At 43.9% G+C, this 14,631-nt stretch overlaps 2 protein-coding genes across 3 annotated transcripts in view; one reads left to right on the top strand and one right to left on the bottom strand.

Moving 5' to 3' along the window:
* Positions 1-252: 252 nt before the first annotated feature.
* LOC144943167 (uncharacterized) lies at positions 253-6,663 on the bottom strand. Its single transcript, XM_078870401.1, has 4 exons — positions 6,536-6,663; positions 5,569-5,637; positions 2,853-2,981; positions 253-2,570 (listed from the first exon to the last, which is right to left on the bottom strand). Exons 2-4 carry the CDS (start codon positions 5,623-5,625, stop codon positions 2,448-2,450), a joined length of 309 nt encoding a protein of 102 aa, XP_078726527.1. The 5' UTR covers positions 5,626-5,637; positions 6,536-6,663; the 3' UTR covers positions 253-2,447.
* Positions 6,664-10,120: 3,457 nt separating this feature from the next.
* FANCM (FA complementation group M) overlaps positions 10,121-14,631 on the top strand; it is a 56,623-nt gene continuing 52,112 nt past the window's right edge. For both annotated transcript variants that reach the window (XM_078870407.1, XM_078870405.1), the window contains exons 1-4: positions 10,121-11,407; positions 12,510-12,682; positions 13,497-13,574; positions 14,416-14,574. In XM_078870407.1, the coding sequence (XP_078726533.1) occupies positions 10,705-11,407; positions 12,510-12,682; positions 13,497-13,574; positions 14,416-14,574 (1,113 nt within the window). In that variant the 5' untranslated portion in view covers positions 10,121-10,704. The remainder of the gene's footprint in view (positions 11,408-12,509; positions 12,683-13,496; positions 13,575-14,415; positions 14,575-14,631) is intronic.

Genomic DNA, 14,631 nt, shown 5'->3' with positions numbered 1-14,631 from the left:
ATGACTCGAGTCTGACTCGAGTCCAAGTCACATGACTCGAGTCCACATCTCATAGGTGGGACAAAGTCATTGTTATGCAAGTCCAAGTCGAGTCGCAAGTCATCAAATTCATGACTCGAGTCTGACTCGAGTCCAAGTCACATGACTCGAGTCCACACCTCTGCTAGATACTACTATTTTATGTAGGGTGTGTAGGATTAAATGCCTACAAAATAAAAATTGGGTGAGGGGGGGGGGTAAAAAGATTTTTGGAGGGGGGGGGGTCAACAATTTTGGAAACCTTTTAGATCAACTATTTACCCCCACTTTCGGTAACTTTTTGATTCAGCACTTCTGAAAGGCTCTTATAATTTTAACGGACAAATGGACAAACGGAACGTTGGCCTTTCACAAAAGCTTAGTATTTGTGTATGTATATGTTGTGTTTTTTAACAGAAGACAAATATATAAATTATACACATGAAGCAAATATTTGAACGAGTATATCTTGGGCAACTGGACAAAAACATCCGTGTAGAAATGTGAATTGCAGCCAGGTGAGCTGAATACGTTTCAAGAATTAATTTAACACTTTACTGAGGATTACAAAATACACCAATTAGTGCCAGTGGGCATCCATTGAGGCCTTCACATGTTTGTTATGCTGGTGCCCTAGACGACGCATTGCCAATCAGACAGGTATCATTGCAATTTTTCCAGTTAATATAAATTAGTAAAGCTACCAAAACTTCTTTATTTGGTCAGGACAATCAATTGTTTTACAAAGTCTGTCTCAATGTCTCCACATATGTGACGATTGGCATAATGGCCCTGGTGTTAACGTTCTGGCCACATACTCAACGTATTATATCATCAAAAGAAAGAGCTGCCGCAGTAGTTGTTGGAGCTACCCGAGTAGTATGGCTCCCCGAGTATTGGGCGGGGTTACCAGAGTATTGGCCGTGGCAACCTGTGTATTGTTCGGGGCTACTGGAGTAGTAGTGGATAGAGCTACCATAGTTGGCTGGGTTGGAAGAGTAGGTGATGCTTATGAGAAAACTGTTAATGAATAACCGCACGTGTAAACCAGTCACATGGTTAATGGCGACTCGGGAGAAATGCTGTTTGTAACATACGTGCTGTTGCATTTTACAGAGTGACGGTGCTGTTCTTCACAAGATTGCTATTAACCACAATAAATGTGTCTGCCCTCGATTTGGAGCACCTGCCCATGTCCTTCATTTCGAGTGTGCAACATATTTCAAAGCAAATTCTTAAATGTTGTTTGTATTATTAATGTACATATAAAGTCACAATTCAATGGCAATATCATATTATCAGAGTATGTGTTTTGTTTGCATTCTGACCACAAGCATTGTGGTTAATGCAAACATGATTCCTTGTAAAAGGTTTTAGTTTGGTGTTTTAGCATCTTAACACCTGTTTTGTTGCCAGAAAAAAGGGGAAAACCCTATTATCATATTTTGGTACTGGCAAAGGAGGTCCCATTATGTAAATGCTCACCCCAGCTCTCATTACTCTGATAGTGCATTGTCTTTGGGATGTACACCTTTTGGCGTCCTCTGGTCTAACACCGTTTGAGACGAGACTCAAAAGAAGCTGTCGCTGGTGTGGACCAATCAGTTTGAAGGACAATGCATATATTATCAGAGTATGTGTTTTGTTTGCATTCTGACCACAAGCATTGTGGTTAATGCAGACATGATTCCTTGTAAAAGGTTTAAGTTTGGTGTTTTAACATCTTAACACCTGTTTTGTTGCCAGAAAAAAGGGGAAAAACCTATTATCTTATCAATGACAATACATACGTGTTCATTATTGAAATGTGATAATCCACGTGATACAATCCATTGCATGGCATAAAACTACAATTTATTTATTGTAATATGGTTGTGACTTTGCTTATAACTTAAGAACCAAACATAGCAAAAGGATGAGCAATGCACAAAAAAATGTCCCTTTTAGAAATGCAACATTTTACGAGGGTGTGATTTGTCCTGGAGAATGTGCAAAAATTAAATTGCCTCAGTAGTTGCGATTTTTTGCTAGATATTAGCCCATTTCCTTCTCTGATTGCGCATATCCAGGCTGTTCTCTTGATATTACCATCTCACCCATGTGACACCACCCAGGGGGAGATTACCATCGCTCTATCTCTCCCATGTGCACGTGTTGGCCCCCCCACACTTGTTGCACTCCAGTACACGGTGTTGTTGCCCACTCCAATATGACGCATAGAAATACGAGTGTATTTAGCTGCCTAATAGATAAAACATATTTAAAATGTTATGAAAAAGGCTGCATGGCTGAGTCAACAATTTAACGATCGCCAAGAATTGCGTTTTTGGGCAAAGTTAGCAAAAAATGTTGATCCTTCAAGGTATCCAACAAGGAGTTCATTCTAAAGATGTCCACCAAACAGGTGTTTACCTAGTCACACTTCAGTCCTACATCGCATCCACCCGAGCAGCAAATATCTGAACGTGGAGCAGAACGGCCTGGTCGATGGCAGTTTTCGTGGCTCCTGGGTTGTCCCGGATGAAATTTACGATGCCCTGCAGGCACTCAGCCTAGGGAGAGGAATACAATGGGGTTACAGGCATGGGATGAAGGGATGAGTACAAATGAGAGACAAGGGGAAGCGGAATGGACAAGATCAATCTGGTGTTAAGTTGCTGGGCTGCGATCATCCCATCAGGTTAGATAATAAGGCCATCAATCAGGAAGTATTTCAGGAATTACAATCAAAATCAACTTAACTATTATGCACGCTTAAATTACAGGCATGCAAAGTGGACCACGAAAAAGTGTGCTCCGTATAGGTGACTGTCCCGGTATGCATGGACAAGCACCTTGTATTTGTCGATGTCAGCCTTGCCTGTCACGCGGTTGTACAGCTCGTACGCGACCCTGCCGGCTGTGATTGCTTGGTATGCTTCACTTGTGGTCTCCTTGCCGGACAACCAGCTCAGCAGCCCCATCTGCTCTCAGGTGTTGGATAGTGGTGGTAGATTTGAAGGAGAGTCAAAAGTTATTGGAGATGTTGGGCAGCTCAGAGGACAAAGCACGGAGTTGGTATCGCCGAGATTCTGGGTTAGATTTCACATAGCTTTGATTAAACTGGATTCTCAAGTGAAGAGGGTTTATGGTTTCAGCCCTGCTACCAATGATTGCACAAACAAGCATCACATTACATTTGGTTCTGCACTTAATTTGGTTGAATTCCAACTTCATCAAAGGGAATACAAATGTTGGTTTGACCATCATAGGACAGGTTACTCTCAGGAGTGGGAAAATGCTGCCCCTGAATGTGTGGCCTAAAGGTCACTTGAAAGAATTTCAGAGGTTGCTCTGTTATATCTGCTTCTGTGAGCCATTCTCTAAAACAAATGGTTGCAATGCTTTGAGATAACAATCAGTCCCTCCAGAAAAACGCGATTATGCGATCGCATGATTCCATGCAAAATCAGCCAAAGTCCGCATATTTATGCGGGGGGCGCGTTTTTTCAAATACGCCGCACTTTCGCCGCATAAATTGCAGATTTCCGCGCGCAAAATATGCGGGCTTGCATGATTTCATAATCCCCGCATTTTCGTTGCAAAAAGTCACATATATCTTAGCAGAAAGTTGACAAATGTTGCGTTTACTTCACACAAGCGCAGCCATTTCCCCTGTTGCCATGGGAACGTTATGAAGTGACGTCACTCATTACGCGACATCATTGAAAAGCTGCAAACCCCGCGATGCCAATGAAACCATGATGAAGCCCGCAAATCTTTCTCATTTGCCAGTGGAGCATTTGAGAGGGAGGAGATGGTGGAGGGGGAGGAGATGGACACTGAGGGAGAGGGGATGGAGGATGAGGATGGTGAATGATTGGCCAGTGTTAGAGGCTACGTAGTTAGTTTTATTCAGGAGTTTATGCAACTTTACAGTTGTAAGATTGCACTTTTTTGTTAGTAGTATGTAAATTTACATTACTGTAAGACTGTACTGTTACTGTATTGCTTACGTTACTGTGCACTGAAAACACTTATTTTAACAGAAGATGTCTGTTTTGTATAGCTACCTCTGTAAAACAGGAAGCACACATTTTATTTTTTAATATTTTATTTATTCATTTTTACAGAAGTTGTAGCATATTCATTTTGTAAAGCTACAGAACTTGTTCGACTCAATGTTTTGTAAGTTTGAGCCATCTGTTTGTTAAGGTCTGAAATAAAACAAGATGAGAACTTAAATATTCCCAGCACTTTCTGTGATGTAGTATGCTTGCTTATCATAGGAAGTAATAAGAAATGACTCTTTACATTAAAGTAGTAGCCTAGTGAATAGGGTGTTGGGGGAATCACTTTTTTTTCTCTTTTTCATCAAACCGCAGTTTTTGCAAGTTCCCGCAATTTTTGCAAGTTCCCGCAATTTAATCGCATAAAATTTCATAAATATCCCGCATATTCCATCGCATTTTTTAAGAAAACGTGCCGCATAATCAACGATTTTTGCCCGCAACAATCACCAAAAAACTCCGCGTTTTTCTGGAGGGACTGAACAATGTATTAATCTTATAACGTGACATCATTAGCACAATTGGGATAAAAATGGGGGAAAAGACCAATAATATGAATAAAAGTAATGTTAATGAGGACAAAGTCAGTCCTCTTAAGCAAATCATTGGCATGTAATAATTATTAATTCATTAAATTTAATAAATTAATGAGTGTAATAATCAATTATATCTACGATTCATGAAAATAATATGCCGTTACATTAGGCTAAGGGAGTGAACAAATTATACATAAGTAGATTGAGGGCTGTAAATATATATTTTTACAATGAAATATGTACTCGACTATTGTGTTCCTGAAAGCCATCTTAAATATAAACATCATAGCTTATATGTGTAATGTTATTGTAAATGTGTGTATATACCAGGAGTGGGGAACCTATAGCCCGTGGGCCAAATCACAACCACGACTTCACATCACACAATCCATGAACCCATGAGGCCTTATCACGTCAAAGCGGCCCGCACATGTTATATATCCATTACTTCAAGTATCAGAGCTGCACTATTCTTGCGTATGGCAATGTTGAGGAGCTAAATGCCAACAGAGGTCTGCTACCCACGGGAGCACTTCAGGAGAAAGCTCGTGTAGTTTTGCTATCCCTCCTCCATTGAAGCTGCCAAAATAGCAGTGGTTTACTTTATGGCCCATAGTTTGTGTATCATGGCCACGACCGCACGCACTCCTGTGATTTTAATTTCCATTCATGAAAGAGATGTGCTCATTGGCCAGTTGATACAGTATTCTGATGTGGTTGATGGTTACCCGAGTATCTTCGTGTCAAAGCTAGGTGTGCAAATGTATGTGTTTATTCTGATCGTCTGCGATGTTCCACACTGTTTACCGGCGTTCTTGGCATGTAAGGGTTCTCTTGAAGTAACATGTGACTGTTAACGTGCAGATTGCTCGTGAAAAGACTTCAAATTCCTATTCTGCCCTCATTAAGGCAAAGATTCCACACTGATGGTGTACAGAACCAACCCAATGGCAGTGCATCAGTACCTGCTGGAGGAGCTCAGCGTTGGACAGACCCCAGGAGGCATCGAAAACCTTGTCCATTCTTCCACAGTTCTACCAGACCCACGCAGTACGTACTTTGGTTGAGTACAGATGCATCGTTTCATCGAATAATATCATACAAAGGCTCACAATACATGCAGCGAATAGAGTAAACATGAAAATGTTCAATGTATGTGAAATCTAAATAGGGAAACCATATCCAACATTACTTCGGCTAATGGAGTAAGCAAGGGTACAAATGGAGACGTAACAAAAGCAAGCAACAATAGAAACGAGATGGAAAAAACGAAACAAAGACTATTATGAATGAATTTATCGGATCACCGTGGTGGTTAGGTAAATCATTACGCTCTCAGTACATAGTGCTGGTGACGACATTCGACTAAGTCAACTCCAAATGTTTTGCACAGTTTAGTCCGCAGCCCAAGGTGTCATGCCACAGGTTAAGTTTGAACTCGACAGAAAAATGTTAAATTGTACACGGCCGAGTTCACAGCTGTACAGTAGCCATACACAAGCAATTCTACAATGTATGATTTCTCAGTTGCAGTCATTTGGTATAGCCCTGTGAGCCATTCGGCTCTTGAATCGGGTGCAACCGCAACAAACAAAAACACATCTTAAAGTGACTATGTGCAAACAGAAAATCCAAGAAAAGACAGCAAAATATTGCAGAAAAAGCACCGTACACCAACACTGTGTGCAAAAATCCCAGTGGGTGAGGTGGGTTTCTTATATTTTCCATCCAATATAAATATTCCGATTGTGATCATGAAGCCAATCGCCGACACAGGACCTCGCTGGTACGACGGCCATTCACCGATACGGCCTCTCCCTCATCCAGCACAGGTACCTCGCTGAATACAACAGCGAGATAAATAGCCTTTGATAGCCCCCGATAGCTGCACCTCCTACATCTCCTCGTTGACAGCAAAGCACAGATGCACACCTTCGTCAATGGTGCAGCGACAATCGTCAATCGTCTTCCCCTTTCGCGGCAGGCAGCTGAGGCCACAGCAGAGCGGACGAGGCAGTCGAGGCTTGGTAGGAGGGTGGATCGATCCAAAGAGAATCGATGACCGAAGAATCGATTCCCGATGGCGCCCACGGCAAGGTGTGCGTAATCGATTCCAGTTTAATTATCAAATGGAGTCGATTTCAAATATAGAAAACTACTGTACGCGATTATTTTTGCTGTATTGATTACTGATTTATTTAATTGGCAGTCGTTATACATTCTCCTTGTTCGTTATCGATTGAGGTATTAAATGTCACTTGTTACGAATCATAGGCTCCGTCGAATGCATATAACTGTGCGTTGAACCTATTACATACCTTATCAGTGCCTATCTTATTACAGACCAATTAAGATATTATTGGTCCTTTGTAGGATGAACGTTGAGATTTATAAGGGCACGGGATGACCAATGAGATCTGAATTTGTTGGCACATATAAGGGGTTGATAGTTATGTGAACTTGCCCCACGTGGCTCCACACCCACGAGCTGCAGGAGCGGGGGGGGGGCTCCGTCCACTCAGTGGCGCTGACAAGGCTCACACCACTCAGCAGTCAGCACCGCAAGTGTCGAGGAGTACCATCCTCGCAGCTCCCCAGTGCAGGATTATCCCAGTAGCAACACATTCCAGGACGGACGATAGCCGCTGGTCGAGACGAACGACGTATTGGAAGCCAAATAACACGCGCACTCGAGATGACGACCATCGCAGAGATGGAGCCCATGCCATCGGATTATGTCCACGTGCTAGGTCAACCAAAATAACAAGAGGATTCCAATTTTTGTTCGAATTCGGTAAAAAAACCATCACTCAATATTTCAAGAGCCGCAATGTAGTGTGGTGGTGAATTCGAGACGGTGGTGGTCCTTAATAAAACACATTCCTGCGGAGGGAGCTGGTAGGAACGTTGGGTTGCTCGGACAATGGCCAGGGTCAACGGCGGCGTGGTGTATTCCGCAAATATGCCCGACTGTGAGGGCGGGCACAAGCCGGCGTGAGTAGGTTAAACGTTGAGTTTTATAAGGGCACCACGGGGTGACCAGCCCCTCCCCACCCCCCACCACCCAGCCCCTCCCCACCCAGCCCCTCCCTGCACGACGGACACAATAATCCCCTGTGGGCTGGTGTAACCTGGCGGTTCCTACCAGTAAAAGTAGCTACCCGCACTTTTCAGGGCCCTGCGCTAAATGCTTCCAAGCTATCAATTCCGGTTCAGTGATTCTGCACTTGCTCTATTACTATAGTACTATACTGCCTTCAACTTTAATGAATGACTGGGTGTTTGTTAGCGATTTGTCGTATTATCTGGCTGCATAGCTAATGAAAAAATACAATGACTTTACTATGCAAGTACATTTTTTTATATTTGCGTTTTTCTTTTATTTAGGACCCCTTTATAATGCTACAGGCCCTGCACTAGCTTAATCCGGCACTGCACCTCCACCCTATTATAAAGCCCCGCAACTTCTTAATACATAAGGATCGTGCCTCACTACATTTCTGCTCGGCGTATTTAGGTTCCGACCCAAAACCCATTAATTCGTTGACCTATGAAGTCAAATTCACTTATAAAGTCAAATACATTTTCTTTAGATGCTGTTGGGAAGTTAATGTAGTGTAAACTCATTTCATATAATGCCGATGTTAATGTACTTCTTTTGACTTCTGCGATTAATACAAACTCCGTTAATTCATCATTGAAATGCATCGCCAATTCCCGTAGCGCCTCTGTGTCTGCTATTTTAAATCTTTGGCTAAATCTTTCCCAGTATAGCTATTTTGACAACAGTCAAATATTGGAGGTACCCGAGATGGCCTTGTGAGCTGGTGTCGACGAGTAGGAATTACTTCTTCGTCATTTGATCGTCTTCGTTCCTCTTCCATGTCGCCTCTTGTTCTTGCCATTCCTTGCAGGTTCATAAAAAAAATCGCTGCCACCAAATGTAACGTAGCCTAAATCTTGCTATATATAGGCATAGAAGACGCTGACAATCGTGTATATTTTGTACCCAGAATGGGTAACACAATTAAATAATATATTACTTCACGATTGTAACAATCGGTAACTTGTTTACACTTCTGTACTTATTTATCCTTTAATTTTCTATGGAGCTCTCACAACCTAGCCACTTGGTCCTCTCCAGGTTTAACTGCCCCCCCAACTACTATTTATATCGACCCTCCTAATCCCTAAATTACCCCAACTGACAGCTTAGTTATTATGGGGGTTAGATCGCGTACATATAAATGTGTCGTTTATATTTAACTAATCGAAACCAAAACGAATATTGTATTATGGATGATTCTAGATTTGAAGTTTTCGTGACTCTTTGGTTTTCTCGGTAAAACAAATCACATTTGTTTTAATTTAGTTGTTTTCATTTTAATTAATTGTATTTTTTACCTACGTGACTTTACCGAAAAAAACAAAGATTGTGGATGATATCGGTCGCGAAAGCCTTCGTGTTAAACTGACAGCCCACGTGGCTGCCCGCTAACTGCCCCTGGACTCACAGCCACGAGTTGCAGGAGCGGTGTTGGCCCTGTTCACTCAGCAACAACAAGTCGGGAGTCCATTCCCCCCCCCACCAGCAAGCCGTCGTGGTTGCCACCTCTCAACGTCTTTATTAAATCATTTATATTAAGTTCGCTTGCTTTGCTTGCTTGCGCGCTTACGACCGTGCAAATCTTTCGGTCGTTTTTTGACCCACTTCCCGTGATACAATCGAGCTGACATTTTCCACACAGACTCGTTGTGCGTGACAATTAATTTTCGTGAAAAAAGAATTTGCAAAATTTTACACTTTTTAGGAAAAAAAATATATTTAATTACCAATTGCTTAATGGTGGCAGGCAATCATCTGACCCATAGGTGGCAGCCATCTCAAGCCAGAGGACGAAAGGACTCTAGCCGCCACGCATATAAAAGATTTATAGTGAAAAACTTTGTTTTTACGGGTTAATTTTTACATCATCAGGATCGTGCTTCACCACAAATGCAATACTGTATATCAATTATATCACCTGTTGACATTGTTGACGGAAGCACGCGTTGTACCTATCCATACTAACAATTCGAGCGCCACGCTATTTTAAAATGTACACCGGATGAGCGCTGCACCGCGTGGGGACACTTGTCGGCCATATTGGGTAAGGCAACCGCACGAAATCAAGATGGACAAGTAAAACTTAAAAGTTTGTCAATACCACTGCTGGCGCCTAAATAAAACACACATATATATAGAACACGTTTCGGTCAATGACCACTCCACAAATAGACGAGCTATACAGTGTGAATCTCCAAATAACTTGTTTAACAAAGAAATGGGCGGGGGTGGGTGGGGGAGGTTTCCAACAACAACTTTACCGAATATGAATCCTTGCAGTCACGAAAGCTTCAAATCTAGAATTAATTTTAAAATCGTCACTGCTCAGAAGTCTCCCTTCATAAGATGGCGCCCGCCCCTCTCCCCCCCAGCCCTCCCCCCCTATCCCCCCCTCCTCCCCCGTGTCTGCCTGAGCTCGCATGGCTGAGCCGGGGGGGCTCCGCTGGTGATGAGAGAGGAGGAGGAGGCGAGCCGTGGTCACCCTGGAAGCTCCGCAACAAGTCGAGAAAGAACTTGGCAAGTTGGCCGCAGGCTTTGGATGCGTTGCGACGATCTGGAGGATTTGAGAAGGTTCGGTGAGGGAAAGTGTTAAGAGGTCTCATAATAGTGAGTGTGAGATCGATGTCTTCAACACTATTCGAGACATAGGGCGTTGGAGACCTGGATACCTTTAAAGACTCTGCAGGGTTTTGTTGTTGTTGTGGAGGTTCCATCCGAACTGCGTCAAGTCCCAGAGGAGGTTTCTGAGATGTTGGTAGAAGCTGGTGGATCTAACGATGCTGGCAAAGTATTGAGACGGTGATGTTGATGGGTGACCTGGACGTGTTCCAATACCAGCAGGCAACCCGCGTTTGGAGGACCTCATGCTTCCGAAAAGCTTGAACATACCTGAGGTGAGGGCTCTTCGCTGGCGCCTCGTGTCGCCTTTACCGCCTTCATCGTCACGACGACGACAGCCGACGACGATGCACAGGCCGCCTCGGCCATCGCAATTATGAGCGGCCGCAATTCCAAGCAGAAGACTCTCTTCCAGAGCTGGGGGGGCAGGCTGGGTAGCGACAGTGCAGTGGGACCGACGTCGTCTCAAGGAAGGCCATCGTCGTCTCAAGGAAGGCCATCGTCAGCAAAACCATGGACTTCCAAGCGAGGAGCTGGGGTCAGGCGTGGAGCCACGGGGTCCAGGACGCATGCGGGAGACTGGGCTGGGGCAAGCTCTGGTCGGGGGCCGTCGTTATGGACGGGCCCTGAAACCAAAATGGGTCAGACCTCGTTCGGGCAGCAGGTCGAGTTGGGTGGCTACGTTGGCGACGACGACGACGACGACGATGTGTTGATGGTGGCCGCGGCTGAGGTCGAGGCGGCGTCTGGGAGAAACGTGGTGGGACACCAGGAGGTGGAACACCTGCCCGGATTTGACGTGACCTCCGGTGACATCTGGATCTATCCGACAAATTTCCCGGTGCGCGAATACCAATACAGCATCGTTCAGACGGCGCTCTTCAACAACACAATGGTGTGCTTGCCCACCGGCCTGGGCAAGACGTTCATCGCCGCCGTGGTGATGTACAACTTCTATCGGTGGTACCCGTCCGGCAAGATCCTCTTCATGGCTCCCACCAAACCACTGGTGGCACAGCAGATGGAGGCGTGTCACAACGTGATGGGCATCTCGCAGGAGCACATGGCGGAGATGACGGGTGATTATTATTTTGTGTGTTTGTGGATTGCTTCGATGGTGGTGGCGGTGGTTGGTTGGGATGCTAATTATTGAGTGGTTCAGAATCGGAATATTTTTTTTTGTTTAGACTGGAGGAATCCGATGAGCTATGAAACTCTTTTCACAGATGTCCAGTAGGGGGGGTCGGCAAGCTGCAACAACATAAAATAAAATATTTTATACATACGTGACTTTACCGAAAGAACCAAAGAGTATGGATTCCTGCAGTCACGAAAGCTTCAACTCAAGATTGCAACAACAAACTTGGGGAGCGGGGTTTTTTTTGTGGTGGAGGTACCGGTAATGATGGTAATTTTTATGAAGGGTTTCGGAGTGGTGGTCTTTGTGGTAATTGTGGTGTTGGTAATGTTGGTGGGTATAGTTGTGCTGGATATAGATCGTGTCTGCTGATAGAGGATGTGTGTGTAAAATTTACAACTGATGTCATTTTATTATCAGTTTGCATGTTCACCACATGTACGCGTGGTTAATGTCGACTTGATTCCATGCAAAAGGTTTCTACAGTATTTGGTGTTTCAACATGTTAACACCTGATGGTAGGTTTTTACCCTTTTAACTGGTACAAAACTGACACCTTTATTCAAGGCATCATGTTTGCAATGACCACAACACAAGTAGTCAATAAAGCAAACAAAAAGAAGCAACTCTGATAAGGATAATAATATGCACTGTCCTTGAAGTTGATACGCCTTCTGGTGTCATCTGGCCCTACACCAATGGGGACTAGGCTCTAAAGAAAGCCGTCTCGGGTGTGGGCCAATCAACTTCAAGGACAGTGCATATTATTATCCTTATCAGAGTTGCTTCTTTTTGTTTGCTTTATTGACTACTTGTGTTGTGGTCATTGCAAACATGATGCCTTGAATAAAGGTGTCAGTTTTGTACCAGTTAAAAGGGTAAAAACCTACCATCATATTTTGCCACTGGTAAAAGAGATCTCATAATGTTAACACCTGTTTTATTGCCAGAACGGGTAAAACCTATTGTTATTTTGAATACATTGATACTGCCAAAAAAGGTCCCCCAATGTGTCATTTTCCTTGCACGTTTTTCCTCGGCAGGCAGTACCATGGCTTCAAACCGCCAGGCCATCTGGGCGAAGAAGCGGCTCTTCTTCTTGACTCCGCACGTGATGAAGAACGACCTCTGCAGTGAAGCTTGCCCTGCGGCGGCCGTCAAGTGCTTGGTCGTCGATGAAGCCCACAAAGCGATGGGAAACTACTCTTATTGCCAGGTTAGGTCCCATTATCGGAGCTCATTCTTCATTTTGGTTTATACGGCATCGTGAGTAGCTTTTAACTTTTTGATCCCGTGCCTGTGAAAAAAATCTCCTGGAATTTGCTCAGTCTTGTTAGATTTTCGACACTAAGCGGGGATGAGCCTGGATGGTGCTTGGATCGGTGACCATCATGTATCAACGTGGTATTGTAGGTTGCTGTGGATTCTAGATTTGAAGCTTTCGTGACTGCAAGGCATCATATTCTTAGGTTTTTTCGGTAAAGTCACGTAGGTAAAACATCAAAATTAATGAAAATAAAATAAAATAAAAACAAAAATCACGACGTTTCGGAGGCAACACAATTCGGCTGTGACGGTCCCACCTGATGACGGAGACTTGTGTTGCCTCCGAAACGTCGTGATTTTTGTTTTTATTTTATTTTCATTAATTTTGATGTTTTACCTACGTGACTTTACCGAAAAAACCTAAGAATAGAATAGGTTGCTGTGGGGCTATGTTTTCAGCAGACCAAAATCCGATGTAATTTACAATGCCCCTAACATGCTGTTCGCCTTCAAAAACTCATATTGATCATCATGGTGAAGTATGGTCGTTTAACCTGCATGATGCGTATACAGCGTAGGGAGGTCCTCATTCAGCAGTGGATTGACAAAAAGACTACCTTCTGCATGCTAGTTGCTACATGAATCCAAATTGTACTGTTGTAAAACTGCCTTTCGCTCGCTTAAAAAAAAACGTTATGATTACCTTAGATTTCCCGACTGCTGGTTCGTTAACACACGTGCGCTGTACTCGGTGTCCATGGCAGGTGGTGAATCAGCTCGTCGGTTACTCACGCCAGTTCCGCGTCCTTGCTCTGAGCGCGACGCCTGGAAGTGATCGGCAGGTGAGCCTCCCCACCCCACTGGGACACATGCTTTTGTCGACTGTTGGTTCTGCTCTCACTTGAACACCAGAGGGACTTTCTAACACAATCCTGCAGGTCCCGGTTGAAGGGTACCAGGACAGAGAGTTCGGCCGAGGAGCAGCTGGATGATGAACACCGTGTCTTGGACAGGGAAATTGATGATGGATGTTGTGCAGATCGCAAATGACTGCAATAGGTAGAAGGTGTTGATTACTAAAGCATCATTACATACTTGCCAGCTCTACTGATTCGATTAAACCATTTTACCACATACTACTTTGGCAAAGTTTATTCTACTTCTTCATAGCATCAATACAATAACTGTAGTATTTTTTGCTTTTAAAATCTATTTGCAGTAAAACGGTTTAACAATTGGCAGCCTACTGCTTAAATCGGTAGGGTTGCGTCACTGGCGCCCCCACGACCCTGGTTAAAGGGACTGATTATGATGGTGATGATGAATGCTGTGAATTGATTGTCTGCTGGTAATGGTCAGTTCTTGCCGATAACCCAGGACACCCCAGCAGTGTTGTTGGTTAACAAGCGGCGCACTGCTGAGACTTACAAAGTCAAAAACCGGCTTATTGCATGATGAGGTTCGTTTATACCTTCCTGTGTCCGAATTAACAACTAGTAGCAGGATTAGTTAAGTAAATTTTCTTTTTTTTTATTAACACAGCGTGTTAATTTAGTTTTATTTGTGATGATGATGACTGATGGAATATTTAATATATTTTTCAGGTGAATAGTGGCTTGCAAATAATTGCCACTCGTAATTCCAACCGTCCAATTCCGCCTTTATCTCTTTGCGGTGCCGCAGTCTGTTCAGCAGGTTCTAAACAACCTCTTGATCTCGCGTGTGGAGCTGCGCTCTGAGGACTCCCCCGACATCCTGCCCTACTCGCATGAACGTGTCGTCGAGAAGATCGTGGTGGAGCTGGACGAGGAGCTGTCAGCCATCAGGGTGCAGTATCTCAAGGTACAGCCCCCACGATCGTCCCTCTAATGCAGTGTTCTTCATTGCAAGGCCCGCGGG

Source organism: Lampetra fluviatilis, chromosome 30 (genome assembly GCF_964198595.1).
Source record: "Lampetra fluviatilis chromosome 30, kcLamFluv1.1, whole genome shotgun sequence".
NCBI lineage: Eukaryota > Metazoa > Chordata > Hyperoartia > Petromyzontiformes > Petromyzontidae > Lampetra > Lampetra fluviatilis.
The sequence above is the reverse complement of the archived record's forward strand: the minus strand, read 5'-3'. Positions and strand labels throughout refer to the sequence as shown.

Excerpts from the sequence above, each read along its gene's own strand:
- LOC144943167 (XM_078870401.1), bottom strand. The coding sequence starts at position 5,625 with ATGGACAAGGTTTTCGATGCCTCCTGGGGTCTGTCCAACGCTGAGCTC. Across the intron at positions 2,982-5,568 it reads ACGCTGAGCTCCTCCAGCAG|ATGGGGCTGCTGAGCTGGTT; the intron begins GTACTGATGCAC and ends ACCTGAGAGCAG. Across the intron at positions 2,571-2,852 it reads CTGACATCGACAAATACAAG|GCTGAGTGCCTGCAGGGCAT; the intron begins GTGCTTGTCCAT and ends TCCTCTCCCTAG.